The sequence below is a fragment of the Quercus suber genome, unplaced genomic scaffold, assembly GCF_002906115.3.
Source record: "Quercus suber isolate HL8 unplaced genomic scaffold, Cork oak 2.0 scaffold_1175, whole genome shotgun sequence".
In the NCBI taxonomy this organism is placed as follows: domain Eukaryota; kingdom Viridiplantae; phylum Streptophyta; class Magnoliopsida; order Fagales; family Fagaceae; genus Quercus; species Quercus suber.
Genome location: NW_027070574.1, coordinates 31,356 through 45,489, shown reverse-complemented (window position 1 = coordinate 45,489; position 14,134 = coordinate 31,356). Strand labels below are relative to the sequence as shown.

Here is a 14,134-nt window from a genome sequence, read left to right as displayed (position 1 = left end):
ATTGCTCTGATCCTGGTCCACACTAATTTACAATTTTTTTTTTTTCATTTTAAAATTTTGGGCCTTTGTAATCTTAGATCATAAAAGTGTGTTTTGTTTTCTTTCTCTTGCATATCTCATATATACTTTCGGTATGCTAAAGTTACACCCTTTTATTTTAAGAGTGTAGTGAACACAATATTGGAGTTGTGATGAAAGTTGTGACACAAAAATTGATCAGGAAAAAACTTTTTTATTTGTAAATGATTTTATTAATTATCCCCAAAAAAATAAAAAATAAAAAAAATAAACCTCGGTAATCATAGCCAACAAATTATTCTACAGACATGCATTCAAGTACAACCATCTGAAACTTCTTTGTCCAAAAATTTAACCACCCTAACATGTCTATAATTAACAGCATATATCAGTTTCTAATTAAAAGCAAGCCCACTTTCCACCAATCAAAGAGGCATAACAGGAATTACTTAACAGCATATATTAGTTTCTAATTAAAAGCAAGCCCACTTTCCACCAACCAAAGAGGCATAACAGGAATTACTGACATACAGTTGTTATAACAGTCCATATAGCAAGGTGGCTATGAAGCACTGAGGATGCGAAGAAACTGGGGTATGAATTTAGCTCTTCTCAGTGTTGCTCTCCAACTCCTTCTTCAGATGTAGAGAGAAGTCATCATTGACATCATCATCATCCCAATCATCCTCCCATTGCTGTGTTGTATCTTTTCCTTCTTCCTTGTCCTCCCACTCTGCCGCCATAAATAAACCAAACAGGTCATACTTAAAGTAAAAAAGAATGATGGCTCAATCATCTTGGTACAAATTAAAGAAATAATTACTAATGCACAATATATATTTGCAAATTACTAAATAAGGCATTTGGAAATGACTGATGTCATCCACAATGACGATTTTTTTATTTTTTGGCTAGGTGAATAGCAGGGGAGGGGGTACGGGGGAGTGGGGGAGGTGGAGTTCAAACCCTAGCCAGGCACCACAAAGGTTGCTAGCACCACTGGGTTATCACTCAAATCCCCACCGCTATTATCCAATTCCACCACCTCAAGGATTTAGAGTTTAAACAAAAAGGATTCTAAGTTTCTAACATCTCCAATATTGCAGTGGAAGCTGGAACTACCATTAAAAATAAAAAATAAAAAGATCTACTACAGCTTTTCCATACCCTTCAAACTTTAAGTGACACTTCCAAACAACCACTATTATCCAAGAACTCCAAAATACTTCTGCAAATGTAGGAGCCTCAAAAGAATATATTTCAAAATTTCAATGCAAAATAGAACAAACTGGCTAATCAAATTGACTCCACAAAGGAATCAGGCCATGGCTGGCCAGAGTAATTGGCATAACAAGCTATACCACACTCAAGAAAACTTTATCCTGCAAGTAGGTATGGAGAAATGGTTCAGTAAAGGGAAGCAATTCATAGGTGTGAATCCAAGTGAAACAATTCCCAAAAGGTAAGTGATTGAGTAAATTATTATTAATCAGGAAACAGTACTACACTTGAATCCATCCTACACACTATGAAAATTATTTTTCCTAAAAGTCACCACATAGGCACATACAGAACAAAAAATTGCAGGAATCATGGTGCACCTTTGCATAGGCACACACAAAACAAAGATTGCAGGAATCATGTTGCACCTTCAAATACATTCCAAGATCTTCTAACTCCAACCACACACATGAAATAAAACACATTCCATACAATTTTCCATTCCTAGATATACTGACAAAAGGCATGGCCGAACCTATAGTCCAAACACCAGCTAATATCCTACCTGCAACAGCCCAAAGATCCCTCATGCTGATAGGTTAAATTCCATCTTTAAACTCCTACCACCAACAAACCTCATAAGATAGTTATATTTGAAATCAATTTAAGCGGACATTTTTCATTGGTCCTTCTACATCTCTAATTCCTTGAACCAACAAATTTATTCCCCCCCCCCCTCTTCTCTCTCTCTCTCTCTCTCTCTCTCTCTCTCTCTCTCTCTAACCAGTGAGTTAAACATGTATTGAATGAATCTTAAACCCTCCATCTTGCTCTTCCAAAGAGAGGAAGTGCCATTTGAAATAGAGCTCATTAACTTCTCGAACCAACATATTTCTCAATAGTCAATTTCATCCTATAGCAATAACACCCATCTCAAAATTTGCAAATAAAACTACCTTCCAACCACCTCTCCCAAACCCAGCAAAAGCATAAGCTTTGTGAACTGGATAAGACCTTTTTTATCCTATCAATAAACACAATTCAAAAAACCTAAAGAACTAATGTACCCATCTCAACCAAAACCACCTTAGTATCCTCACATTCATCATTAATTAAAAATAATGATTTTAAAAAAAAAAAAAAAAAAAAACTATAACTAGGCTAAAACAATACAGTACATATAACGAGGTTGTATATAAAGACAAAAGTAATTGAACGATAATTTTTATAAAAAAATATTTAAAAAATTAAAAAAATAAAAAAAAAAAAAAAAACCTTCGTTGATCTCGAATTCTTCGAACTCGTCATCGTCTTCGAACAAATCAACCTTGGGATCTTCAGCAGCTACTTTGGCATCCTTCTCCATTATGCGACCTCACTGAAACCTGCAATTCCGACGACGACTACAACAAAAAGCATAAGAAATTATAGGGTTTTGTTTTGTTAGACAAAAACGCGCTCGAATTTTTGAATTATAGTAAAATTGAAACATTTAATGGAATAAGTAATAAGAGATTGATTTGAAATTAGCATACCGTAAAGAAAGAAAGCAAAATCGTAAACCCTAAATCGCAGAGAGAGAGAGAGAGAGAGAGATAGAGCAGTGTTGAGGGTTTCTTGCTGCTTCAACCAAGTGACTATATATTCGATGTTTCTTTTACTTACGTGGCGACTTTTCTTTCTAATTTTATTTTTTTTTTTTTTTTTGTTTTAATAATATTATTCTGATAATATTTTAAACAATTTATTAAGATTAAATTATAAATTACAACTTCTAATTTTGATTCATTTCACTTGCAGAGCAGACTCTTAATTGTTAATTTTTATTTCAATTATTTAATTTAATTTTTTACAATTTTTTTTACTGTCTTCAATTCATTCATTTAATATTTTTTTTCATTTTAATTATTTAATTTTAATTTATTTTTTCTTATAAAAACTTTATTTTGTTTTGAATTTGATTTTTTTTCATTCCATCTATTTTTTTTTCAATATTTAATTTTAATATTTAAAAAAAAAATTAGCCATCTAATTACGCTAATTTTAGTATTTTTAAATTTTTTTTTTTCATTTTTTAAGTGAATTTAATCTTGCCAATGGGATGGAAGAACAAAATGATTATATTGAAAACAAATGAAAATAAAAATACTAAAGCCCAAAAAGATATGTTGGGCCTAGGGCTTGTCCGAAAAGGCTTAGTGGTCTGAAGACAAATTAATAGTAAGGAAGATGTAAGACTTTGAACTTCAAGAGCAAGCTATGACAGTGAAAACTGGGGGAAGTATGCTAAGGAGGAGTATCTCCTCAGCTAACAAGGTGTAAGTCATAAAGTGTGCTCTGTCATCCAGAACAAAATTCCAGGAAGTTCTGTTGATAAGGATATACATTGTGAACGTAAAGACCTAAGGGGGAGCTAGGAAATATCTAAAAGAAAGCTGCTATCACCGTATTGAATGTTCTACAGCTAACTCTCTAGCCGCATTAATGGGAAAGTGATACCTAAACAGTAATTTTCAGCCTTACAACTACTCCCCAAAGACTTCAGGAAGATACTGATGTGATAAAGATCAACACCAACAATCTGCTTTACACGTGGGTGGCAAAGATGAAAGAAGAGAGATAGTATAAAACAGAAGGGAGGTCCTAAGAAATAAGGATCAAAAATAAAAGAAAAGAATAATGTAGTACTAAGGAACTGTACTTGTAATCAAATTTAAGAAGTATATACAAGGACTGGTCTTCTCAAACTGTACCGAGAGCTATTTTTCTTCAGTAAAAAAACAAATTATCTCTATCTTATTGTCATTTGGATATATTACAATTGCTACCCAACTCATTGTAGCCCAGTTTTTCAGCCACTCTCTACAAATTTATTATATTAGACTCTTTGGGCCTAAGTCCTTTTAACTTTTGGGCCAAGGATTCAAACCGTGTCATTAAAAAAAAAAAAAACTTTGGACAGTTACATATGTATAATGTATTATAGTTTAATATTTTTAATTAAATTCAATTATGTAATTATATTAGCCAATACAATATAAATAATGTTATGTTTTCAATTAATAAGTAAATATAACTACTTTGCTGCTAAGAGTCTTTTGGCTCCACTGACATTTTTTATGTTTTCTGTATGCTCAATCCCTTACAAGTCAATTAAGGAACTCAATTTAAGTTTTATTCTTAATATATTTTACTTAGTAAAAACTGTCTAAACTATAAATAAAATAGAAACTATCACAAAAAGATATATAATCTTAAAAATAAGCATAGAATATACTGGATTTGTATTTTTGTGAGATTTAATTATTTTATTAAATAGAATATTATATGAATTCTCACCAAAATAATGCTAATGACACATGTTTTGCAATTTTTTCATAGCTTATTAAGATGGTAAGTTGCAATTGGTATCATTTCTTCACCTACCAATCTCTAATGATTTGGATTATGGGCAATTTTTGGAATCTTTGAAAGGACTTTTTGAGTGTTCGCATGTTAAGAGTGGATATCTATACATTCTCATGGCTTAATTATCCTAAAAAACTCACCAACATTCTAATAAAGCCAAAAGTATTAATTACATTCCTAGATATCCAATTTGTCCCATATTACATTCCTTTAGATGTTGGAGATATTATATTTGCTAATTACATGTTATGTCTAAGTTTGTAATAGACCAAAATAAAAGGGCTCCATTTGATTGGGACGATGACAAAGTGGAAAGATAAAAAGTATGTGTGTAATTTCCGTCCTCTCCCTTTTCACCCAAGCAAACATAGCAAAAATGAAAATCAACAACAAAGATAAGAAATGGGGCTCCCAATGGACTAATAAAAGAAAGGAAAACCCTCTTTTCTTTAAGCTTTATTTACGCATCTAGATTGATTAGAGAGAGAGAGAGAGAGAGAGATATGAAAAATAAAATAACAAAAGGACCAATTAGTTGCATTCCTTAGTTAAATACAATGGAATAGCTCTAATGCCACTACAAGAAGAGGCCTTAGGAGGAAAATTTATAACTTTTTCACCTTTTTTTTTAATGAGATTATAACTTGTTCACTTTGTTGTTATTAAACCTTTGTTTTTTACCTGCCATCCTAGAGTTTTTGTTTTTTGTGGTTACATTGGTAGTATCATTGGCAAAATGAGCAATATAAACCTACAGCATGTTGATAATGATCATCAATCATTGTTGAAGATTTTATATCTGAGTTGATTAAAAAATATATATATCAGAACTGAGCAACGTTGGTGAAAATAGAGAGAACAAAGAGAAAAAAGAGAATTACATGATTTGATAGCATCCCTACAATCATGAGAGCAACTGGTTACAGATTTACACTGTTAAACATAAGGGCTTAACCCGCTCCACTCTGCCCGTTAGAACTCTAAACTAGAGACCAATGTTACTTTCTCATTCAGAATATGAGGCACAATCTCTAACAATCATCTAAAATTTCATTCCTTGACATGTAGCCATGTAAACTCTAAACCATTTAGACCATGAGCCTGACCTTAACTTCAGCATATCCTATGCATTATCAACTCTTTTAACACCTTATGGATGTATGCAGTATATTTGTAGCTAGCAGCGTATCTGGAAATGGCAGTTAGTGAGAATTAAACAAAACCATGGTCATGAAATTAAGTTTTCCTTTTCTTTTCTTTTTTTTTTTTATACAAAATCCGCAGTCTTTATTGAGCTGTCTTGCGTACAATGTTATGCTAGAATATTCTTTTACAACCAAGTAACCGTCATAAACTGTAATAATTGTCTGTCATTTCTTTTTCTTGAGGATCTTCTGTACAATTAGCCATAATGAAGCAATAGTAACATTTCAAGCTGTAAAAGAAAATTGTAATTTCAGTAAGCATTAGCCGGCAACAAGACTTTTTTTAACAAGAAAGTAATACAATATTAATTATTTAATGCTTTCATTCCAACGATGCATTCAAACCTTTCTCATCGTGTTCATAAACAAATTGATATAAAACAAGTAACAAAAAACTTCCAATCATTTGCTGTCCATGAAATTCTTATACAAAGAAGAACAATGTAGTAGAACAAACAAAACAACCATCTCTCTTTCTCTCTCTCAACAAGTTGTTATCTTTCAGGCTCCTCTCTGCTGCTTCAATTCTGCATAATTGAGATCAATCACAAGATTTGGCCAAGTAAGAAGTCTAAGCTCAATATACTTTAAGCATCCAGAGTTACCTCATTATACTACATCTCAACTTTGGTCATATTAATTAATGGTTTTGGCATACTTGAGAGCTACCAGCAAGAGGTGAGAAAGGTACCCCTCCCTTCCCACTACCCCAAGACAAGGATCCAAATTTCATTGATATATCCACTTTTCACTCACTTTTTAGTCTTCTCTTCTCCATTTGTATTTGCTTATCCCCTAAATTACAAAAGCCTACTTGTTTGTTCAGTGCATTATTGTTCTCCATATAAGTATGGATAAACCAATTTCAGATTCTCACATATGGCATAGATAATAGTACTGAACAATAAGAATCAATTAAAAAAAAGACATGCAATATCTATGTTAGTTTAGATAAAATTTTGTTCCTTTTACAGCCAACAAACATTCTTCTGGGGGCAAACTTTGAAGCCAAGCTCTCAGACTTTGGATTGTCTAAGGTCATTGACATGGGTGAGAGCTATGTAAGTTCAGAAGTTAGAGGAACATTTGGATATGTTGATCCTGAGTACCAAAGCAACCACCGAGTAAATTCATCTGCTGATGTCTACAGCTTTGGTATAGTACTTCTACAGATTGTCTCCGGAAAGAAAGTTACTATTTTGAATCTGAAGAAGCCAATGCCATTGAGTAAAATGGTCAGTCATTGCTCCATATTCCTTTTACCACTGTTGATTTATCTTTGAACAAAGTTAATGCTATTGCTTCCCAGGCAAGGGTGCATAGCAGAAGTGGCAGATTTGCAGAGTTTTCCGACCCTAAACTTGATGGAGAGTACTCCACAGAAGCTTTTGATCTAACAATTCAGTTGGCTCTATCATGCACGTCACTTAAGAAAGAAAGACCATCTATGGAGCAGGTTGTTGAAAGATTAAAGGAGGCCCTTGAGATATCAACAAGGGGAAAAGCCAGTGCTCCTCAAATACGCCAGAACAGTCTTTCACGTCATAAGATAGAAATTCCTGATAAGATTTCCTAATCATACAAAGAATGTTTCTTGTAGAGATTTAAGAAGTGCCATTTGTCTAAATACCGAAACAAAAATCATTATGTTCCTGGTATCACCTATCTAATAGAAACTAGAATGGTCAATTTTAAATTTGTATTTTGGAACAATAATGAAGCTTACAGTATTTTATAAACGTGTCAAGGAGTTCTTGAACCTCCAGCCTTGTAGTTAACGGCCATACGCTCTGAGCTATTCCAACACATTGTCAAAACAGCCTCTTCCTTATGTTTCTTTCCTTTTGTCTTTTGTTTATAGATTATATGAAGCACATATATGACTGTATTCATACCATGTGGATGCGGTTTCAGTACAAGATTAAAGCTGGAATGCTACTCTGGTCTCAGCTTGGCCTCAGACTCGGCAGCCTTCTCAAAAAGAGCTTTGCCCCTTGTCTGCCACCTACTTTTTAGTAATTAATGTAGGGATGGGCAGAAAAGCACAAGAATGTTTAAAATTTCAGATATCCGCATGCCAGTTTTGAAAGTGAAGCAACTAATTGGTCACAAAAATAAGGAGTAAATGTAAGATGTAGATAAGTTAGTGTCAGACAAATTGAATCATAGCAATGAAGAGACTGATTTGAATTACCATCAAGTAAAAGAACTTTTCATACAAGGCAAAGTAAGCTATTTGCTCATGTATAGACAATAATAAGATTTTCCATTCATGAAATCCCATCCATTGATGATGTTTCCTGTGCATATTTGGCAGCATCGGTATGGAAAATAAAAGGTATTACAGCCACGCTGGATTCTTCAGGGGAGTAACAACGGCCTTAACTTGAAAGTAGTTGCTAAGGCCGTATATCCCTTTTTCTCTCCCGTTGCCACTCATCTTGTTCCCACCAAAAGGTATTGCAGCATCAAAAACGAAATAACAGTTTATCCATACTGTCCCAACACGCAAAGCACGAGTCAAGGTGTTGGCAGTGTTTATGTTCTTAGTAAAAACTCCAGCAGCCAACCCAAATTGAGTTGTATTCGCCCTTCGTATCACTTCATCAAAAGTCCTATCATAGGTAAAAGTATTTTAAAAAGTAGGTTAAAGAAAGGATGGCTATTGAAATATGGACAACAATTCAAAGTTATGTATTAATGTATGTAATATAGCGTACTTGAATTTTAAGATGGACTGTACTGGGCCAAAGATCTCTTCCTTTGCTATCAACATGTTGTCCTGATTGGAATAACGGTTTAAAATGTATTAGTTCCATGCCTCCCTTTATACCTATGCATTGACTCATTTTTCTTTTGGTTTGGTAGAAGTGATACCTCAACATTTGAGAAAACAGTGGGTTGAATATAATAGCCCTTGGAGCCAACTCTTTCACCTCCATATTCAAGTGTAGCACCACTTTCAATGCCTGATCTTATGTAGTTGAGGATCTTTTTGAATTGCTCACCATCAATCTATAACATTCAAAACCTCCATTAATCACTATAACATTGTTGCACATAGACATGCTATTTAAAGATTTGAGTTTGTCATATTTTAGTTGGAGGGATAGGGAAAGTATTACCTGAGGACCTTGTTCAACCCCCTTCTTGAAAGGATCTCCAACTACACGTTTCAATGCACGTGCTTTTGCTTTCTCTATGAATTCATTGTATACGCTTTCATGTACAAATGTGCGAGATCCAGCACAGCAACATTGGCCCTGCAGATAACAGTCTCAGCACAACCTTTTCTCTTTTTCTTTTTTTTCTTTTTTTTACCAACATTCAGGTATGAAAACATAGGAAGTAAGTGTGCTTCTTATATTATGAATAACCAATAATAAGCTTTGAATGGCAAACCTGATTAAAGAACACAGCAGTATGTGCATGCTCAACAGCCAAATCAATGTCAGCATCCTCACACACAATAATAGGAGATTTTCCTCCAAGCTCTAAAGTCACCTTCTTAAGATTGCTTTTTGAAGCCAGTCCAAGTACTATCTTTCCAGTGTTGGTTGACCCAGTGAAATCAAGCTGCAAAAAGAGAACTTCACAGTTTTAGGTGTGTAGATAGAATTTGATTTGAATACAAAGATTTAAAACAAGAGGGCAGTAAAAGATGAGGTACATTTAATATGAATGAATGTATATTTTCTATCTACAATATTTATCAATGCAGAGATCTCTTTTAAAAATTAGAAATTTAAAGCTCGTAAACTACCTTGTCAACATCCATATGACTACAAAGTGCTGCACCGGCAGTTGGACCAAAGCCAGAGATCACATTAAGAACACCAGGAGGAAGTCCAGCCTGTCAGGCCAAATGCAATATTTAAGAACATCACAGAGTTAATCAAATAAGGATGTTTATTTGTTCCACTTTGTTTTCTCATATTATTAGAAGACTTCCACTTGGAAGCAAAAGTTTTCCTGGTGCGTATATATACAAAATTAAAAAAAAAAAAAATGTGATGTTAATTTATTTATTTGTATAATGTCAGGATAGGAACTCAAAATCATATGTAACTTAGTGAATCTGAAATGCTAAAATTTGACAAACAGAGAACAGAAACAGGATATATAATATAACCACCTTTTGAATTACACTAATATGAGATACGGTAACCTAGGCTGTACATCAAAGAACTTGGATATATAAAATAAATAAATAAACTAATACATGCATGTGCATATGTACACATGCACCCATGGAGAAGTATGCATCATAATTCTACCTCAAGGAATAGCTTTGACACATAAAGAGCAGACAATGGTGTTAGCTCAGCAGTCTTCAGTACCATTGTGTTACCACATGCTAAAGCAGGCCCAACCTTCCAAGAATATATTAGAAGAGGAAAATTCCATGGAACAAGCTGCCCTGCAACACCAATGGGTTCATGCAGGGTCTGGACATGGTAAGGCCCATCAGCTGGAACTGTGAGACCATGAATTTTATCTGCCCAACCTGAAGATTATAGTGATTAAGTCATAAAATGGCAACTCATCTACATAAGCAGGTATGAAAGAGAACTCATAAGATATTCATTTTTTGCAAGACATACCAGCATAATATCGAAAATTTCGTATCACCAATGGTATTTCAACATTGGCAGCCTGTTCGTATGGCTTCCCATTATCCCAAGTTTCAAGTGCTGCAATTTCATTACGGTGCTTTTCCAGTAAATCAGCAAAACGATATATTATACATGATCTTTCCTGGACATATTAAAAAATGAGTTAGAATTTAAGATAAGTTGAATCTTTTATATGCAGCAACATCCCCCAATTGACACACCAAAAAAGAGGTGATGAAAACATGTGTAAGCAAATAGTGACACAGAGTAGAATTATCAGCCGCTATGTAGGCGTACTGCCTAATCATGTAAATCTGTATATTGATTTTCTCTCTTTTCTCTCTATTTTCATAAAGATTGCTTAGAACAGAATTTCCCAACAACATCTAATCTAACTATAAATTAAAAGGACAAAAATTTACATAAGGAGTCATCTTTGGCCATGGTCCCTCATCAAATGCCTTGCGGGCAGCTGAGACAGCACGGTTTACATCTTCAGTGTCACCTTCAGCAACATGGGCAATCACTTCTCCTGTCCTAGGATCCAGTGTCGGAAAAGTTTTTCCTAAAACCAGAAAATTTCTTCCAATTAAGTTTTGTTTCACAATTTCTTAGTACTGTAAGGAATGTAAAAGAGATGGTACTGAAGTTGTATGATATACCATTACATATATAACAACTGCAAAATTTATGTATCTTCTACTTGTCATTAAGAAAAAAATCACAAAATGAGAGGCTAACCTGATGCAGCATCAACAAATTGTCCATTGATGAGAAGTTGAGTATAATCTATTTGAACAGTTGGTCTTATTGGTTCCTCAACAGCAACAGAGGTACTAAACCTATTAATGGCTCTTCCCCAGCTAAAGTAACGACCTGAAATTTAATTATTTTAGTCAAGTATTCACTATGTCTCCAAAGATGTGAAATTTCATGGACTGAAAAAGATGCAAACAGATCAATATTAAACCTCAAATAAAATTATATCAACTTTGAATTGATGTTATTTATATGTAGTTTGTATAAACCCAAGTTAAAACTAGTTTGAGTTCTGCTTTATATGCAGTTTGAATGAATTGGAACCAACTCTTTGACTAAAAAAAAATAACAAATTGAATAAATTTGAAACTAGTTATGATGTTCATAGCTGGCCCTATTCTATGACTTGCCAAGCCACCAAGAATGGTACTAACTCCAGCTTTCATTCAATCTTTAAAAAGATGCATAACTAAGGCATATTTAAGTCAAAAATTGATCCTATGCAAGCCCAATTCCCTTTATGAATTCTGTCAAATCATAGGCAATGGTGTCTCTTGCCACAATCCACATTATTTTGGACCTTCCTCTTACATTTTCATGGTCTTTCCTACTGAACTATAATCTAGTGACATATAAAATGATTTCTAGGTCAAAGGTTAATATATAAGACAAAATTTAGGTATAATTTCTTACCTATTATATGTGTACCTTGGGTCATTATAATATGTACCTTAGGTTTTTAAAAAATTCAAACACGTGATTGTATTGATCAACGCAACACAAAAAATGTTATCTTTCCTAAGGACAATTAAATTGTATTGATCAACGCAACACAAAAAATGTTATCTTTCCTAAGGACAATTAAATTTAATGTAGCCATGAGTTTGAATTTAATTGATGAACCTAAGATACGACACCTAATAAACTTTACATAAGTTTTACCTTAATATATATTGCAATAAATCTAGAGGCACAAAACCTTTTACAACCATTGACATGATTTGTTTTGATTGGTACATAAGAAAAATGATGTTAGTGATAGACCCATATGAAAGTGATGATACTCTAATCACAACTTGTTACCTTAACAAGTTTTGAAACTTTTTGTTTAGTAGCCTATCTTGATGATATAATACGTATAAACATATATGGTCCACTGAGCAACAATTAACTTGAAAATAAAAGTACCTAGAAAAAAAACTAGAAAGTATAAGTAATACTGTAATCATAAACATTTAATTGAAAATTTTAACAAATCCCAATCTCATTTTTTTGGCATTTGCATTTGTTTTTTCAAAATCAATGGAAGAAATGGAGTTTGTGATAGATTTTGTTTTTTTTTTTAAAAAAAAGATATGTAAAGGTTAAAAAAAAGTATATTCTATAAATAAATAAAAAGGTATATGTAAGGTTTTTATTAACTTAAAAGAAAATGAAAAATCAATTATTAACAACAACAACAACAACAACAACAACAATAATAATAATAATAATAAAATATTCACATTAAAAAAAGATATGTAAAGGTTAAAAAAGAGCATATTCTATAAATAAATAAAAAGGTATATGTAACGTTTTTATTAACTTAAAAGAAAATGAAAAATCAATTATTAACAACAACAAGAATAATAATAATAATAATAATATGGGGGTAATTACATTCTCCTTCTTTGAGTTTTGAAGAAATGACACTCTACCCCAAACTTGAAAGAAAAAAATATTTTCACCCTTTACATTTGTTTAACCAAATTTTGTTAAATTAATACTAAAATATTGTGTACTAAACTACTTGTGCTTAAGGTAGGTTCCAAAATTATCCTTAATTTCAAAATTAAATTCTCTTATTTTCAAATTTTAAATTAAGGTGTATTTCAAAATATTAAGTAATGTCTTTTGCTTTTTCTTTTTTCCCCTTTTCTTTTCCCAATGAGTTATGGAGAGATTTGTCATTTCTAATCTTTTGGTATTTTATAAATTTGTATTTTAATTATAAAGTTATGAGTAATGTCTTTACTAACCATGGTTAAACATTTATAAATAGATTCTTAAATAAATTTAAAATATTTTTTTATTAATATAAACAAAATGGGAGAGTGTTATTACTTATTACCCCAAATATATTTAATAAGATCACCCTAAAAAAAAATTATCTCGCGCAATGCGCGGGTCTATGACTAGTATTACTAAAAGCTGAAGCGTAGAGTTTAATGTCGCTGCGCTCACGTTGTGCCACGTCAGCGGCCATGTCATCCCAATTTTTTTTTTTTTTTTACCTACAATTTTAAAACAATTTTTACAAATTTCAGAATAATAAATCCCAACCTTATAATAAATCTGCACAATAAATCCCAGCCCACTCTTTATGTATTTACTTCCACCATAAAGCCCAGCCCAAGGCCTTTTCAACTTAATGGAAAGATTTGAAACTGTGGAAACCTAAAGGGTTGTGCGTGAGAAGCACATCGTGAGGACAACTAGAGAGTTCAGCGCTACTCTGCAGCTCTACGGTTTCACAGTAATGGTTTCAAGGACAACCAAAGAGTCTGAAAATCTCCCCACCTTCCTGCTATACGGTTTCCCAGTAATGGCCGCTTATCTGAGTTCCTTCCTTGTTGTCTTCCTCTCCTCACAGTATATAAATACTTACGGAATCTGGCTGATTCGGTTGAGGTATCTCTAAACCCCAGTTCTTTTTGTGCTCCATTATTTTGCTTGATGTTTTTGGTTTCCATTTTTACATTTTGTTATGGCCTTTTTTGTGGTGTGGTGTGGATGATTGTTATGGTTGCTGTGGTTTTTAATTGGTGCACTGTCTGACAGAAGCTGTAGAAATACTGCCAGTGGTTTGTCTTTTGATTTATATGGATTGGTAGTAATGGTTTATTGCTTGGTTTTGAACACACAACT

At 33.0% G+C, this 14,134-nt stretch overlaps 3 protein-coding genes across 4 annotated transcripts; 1 reads left to right on the top strand and 2 right to left on the bottom strand.

Moving 5' to 3' along the window:
• Positions 1–277: 277 nt before the first annotated feature.
• On the bottom strand, positions 278–2,885 carry LOC112029370 (protein DSS1 HOMOLOG ON CHROMOSOME V). The gene is made up of 3 exons (XM_024062053.2): positions 2,775–2,885; positions 2,515–2,642; positions 278–751 (listed from the first exon to the last, which is right to left on the bottom strand). The coding sequence occupies exons 2-3, from the start codon at positions 2,603–2,605 to the stop codon at positions 621–623; spliced, it is 222 nt and encodes a 73-aa protein (XP_023917821.1). The 5' UTR covers positions 2,606–2,642; positions 2,775–2,885; the 3' UTR covers positions 278–620.
• Positions 2,886–6,335: 3,450 nt separating this feature from the next.
• Positions 6,336–7,804, top strand: LOC112029373 (nodulation receptor kinase). 2 transcript variants are annotated; one of them, XM_065769479.1, is made up of 3 exons: positions 6,336–6,539; positions 6,827–7,087; positions 7,162–7,804. In XM_065769479.1, the coding sequence occupies exons 2-3, from the start codon at positions 6,899–6,901 to the stop codon at positions 7,426–7,428; spliced, it is 456 nt and encodes a 151-aa protein (XP_065625551.1). In that variant the 5' UTR covers positions 6,336–6,539; positions 6,827–6,898; the 3' UTR covers positions 7,429–7,804. The 2 variants fall into 2 exon arrangements, with proteins under 2 accessions (XP_065625551.1, XP_023917822.1); XM_024062054.2 differs by having other exon boundaries at positions 6,336–7,087.
• A 206-nt stretch (positions 7,805–8,010) lies between these two features.
• Positions 8,011–11,344, bottom strand: LOC112029378 (benzaldehyde dehydrogenase, mitochondrial; the record flags this gene model as incomplete). Its single annotated transcript, XM_065769476.1, is given in 10 exon segments — positions 8,011–8,467; positions 8,573–8,634; positions 8,730–8,867; positions 8,978–9,115; positions 9,255–9,428; positions 9,616–9,705; positions 10,130–10,359; positions 10,457–10,610; positions 10,891–11,033; positions 11,210–11,344. Coding segments are annotated over 10 exon segments (1,538 nt in total), but the record flags the coding sequence as incomplete, so codon positions are not given.
• Positions 11,345–14,134: the final 2,790 nt, after the last annotated feature.

Excerpts from the sequence above, each read along its gene's own strand:
- LOC112029370 (XM_024062053.2), bottom strand. The coding sequence starts at position 2,605 with ATGGAGAAGGATGCCAAAGTAGCTGCTGAAGATCCCAAGGTTGATTTG. Across the intron at positions 752-2,514 it reads AGAATTCGAGATCAACGAAG|AGTGGGAGGACAAGGAAGAA; the intron begins GTTTTTTTTTTT and ends TTATGGCGGCAG.
- LOC112029373 (XM_065769479.1), top strand. The coding sequence starts at position 6,899 with ATGGGTGAGAGCTATGTAAGTTCAGAAGTTAGAGGAACATTTGGATAT. Across the intron at positions 7,088-7,161 it reads CAATGCCATTGAGTAAAATG|GCAAGGGTGCATAGCAGAAG; the intron begins GTCAGTCATTGC and ends ATTGCTTCCCAG.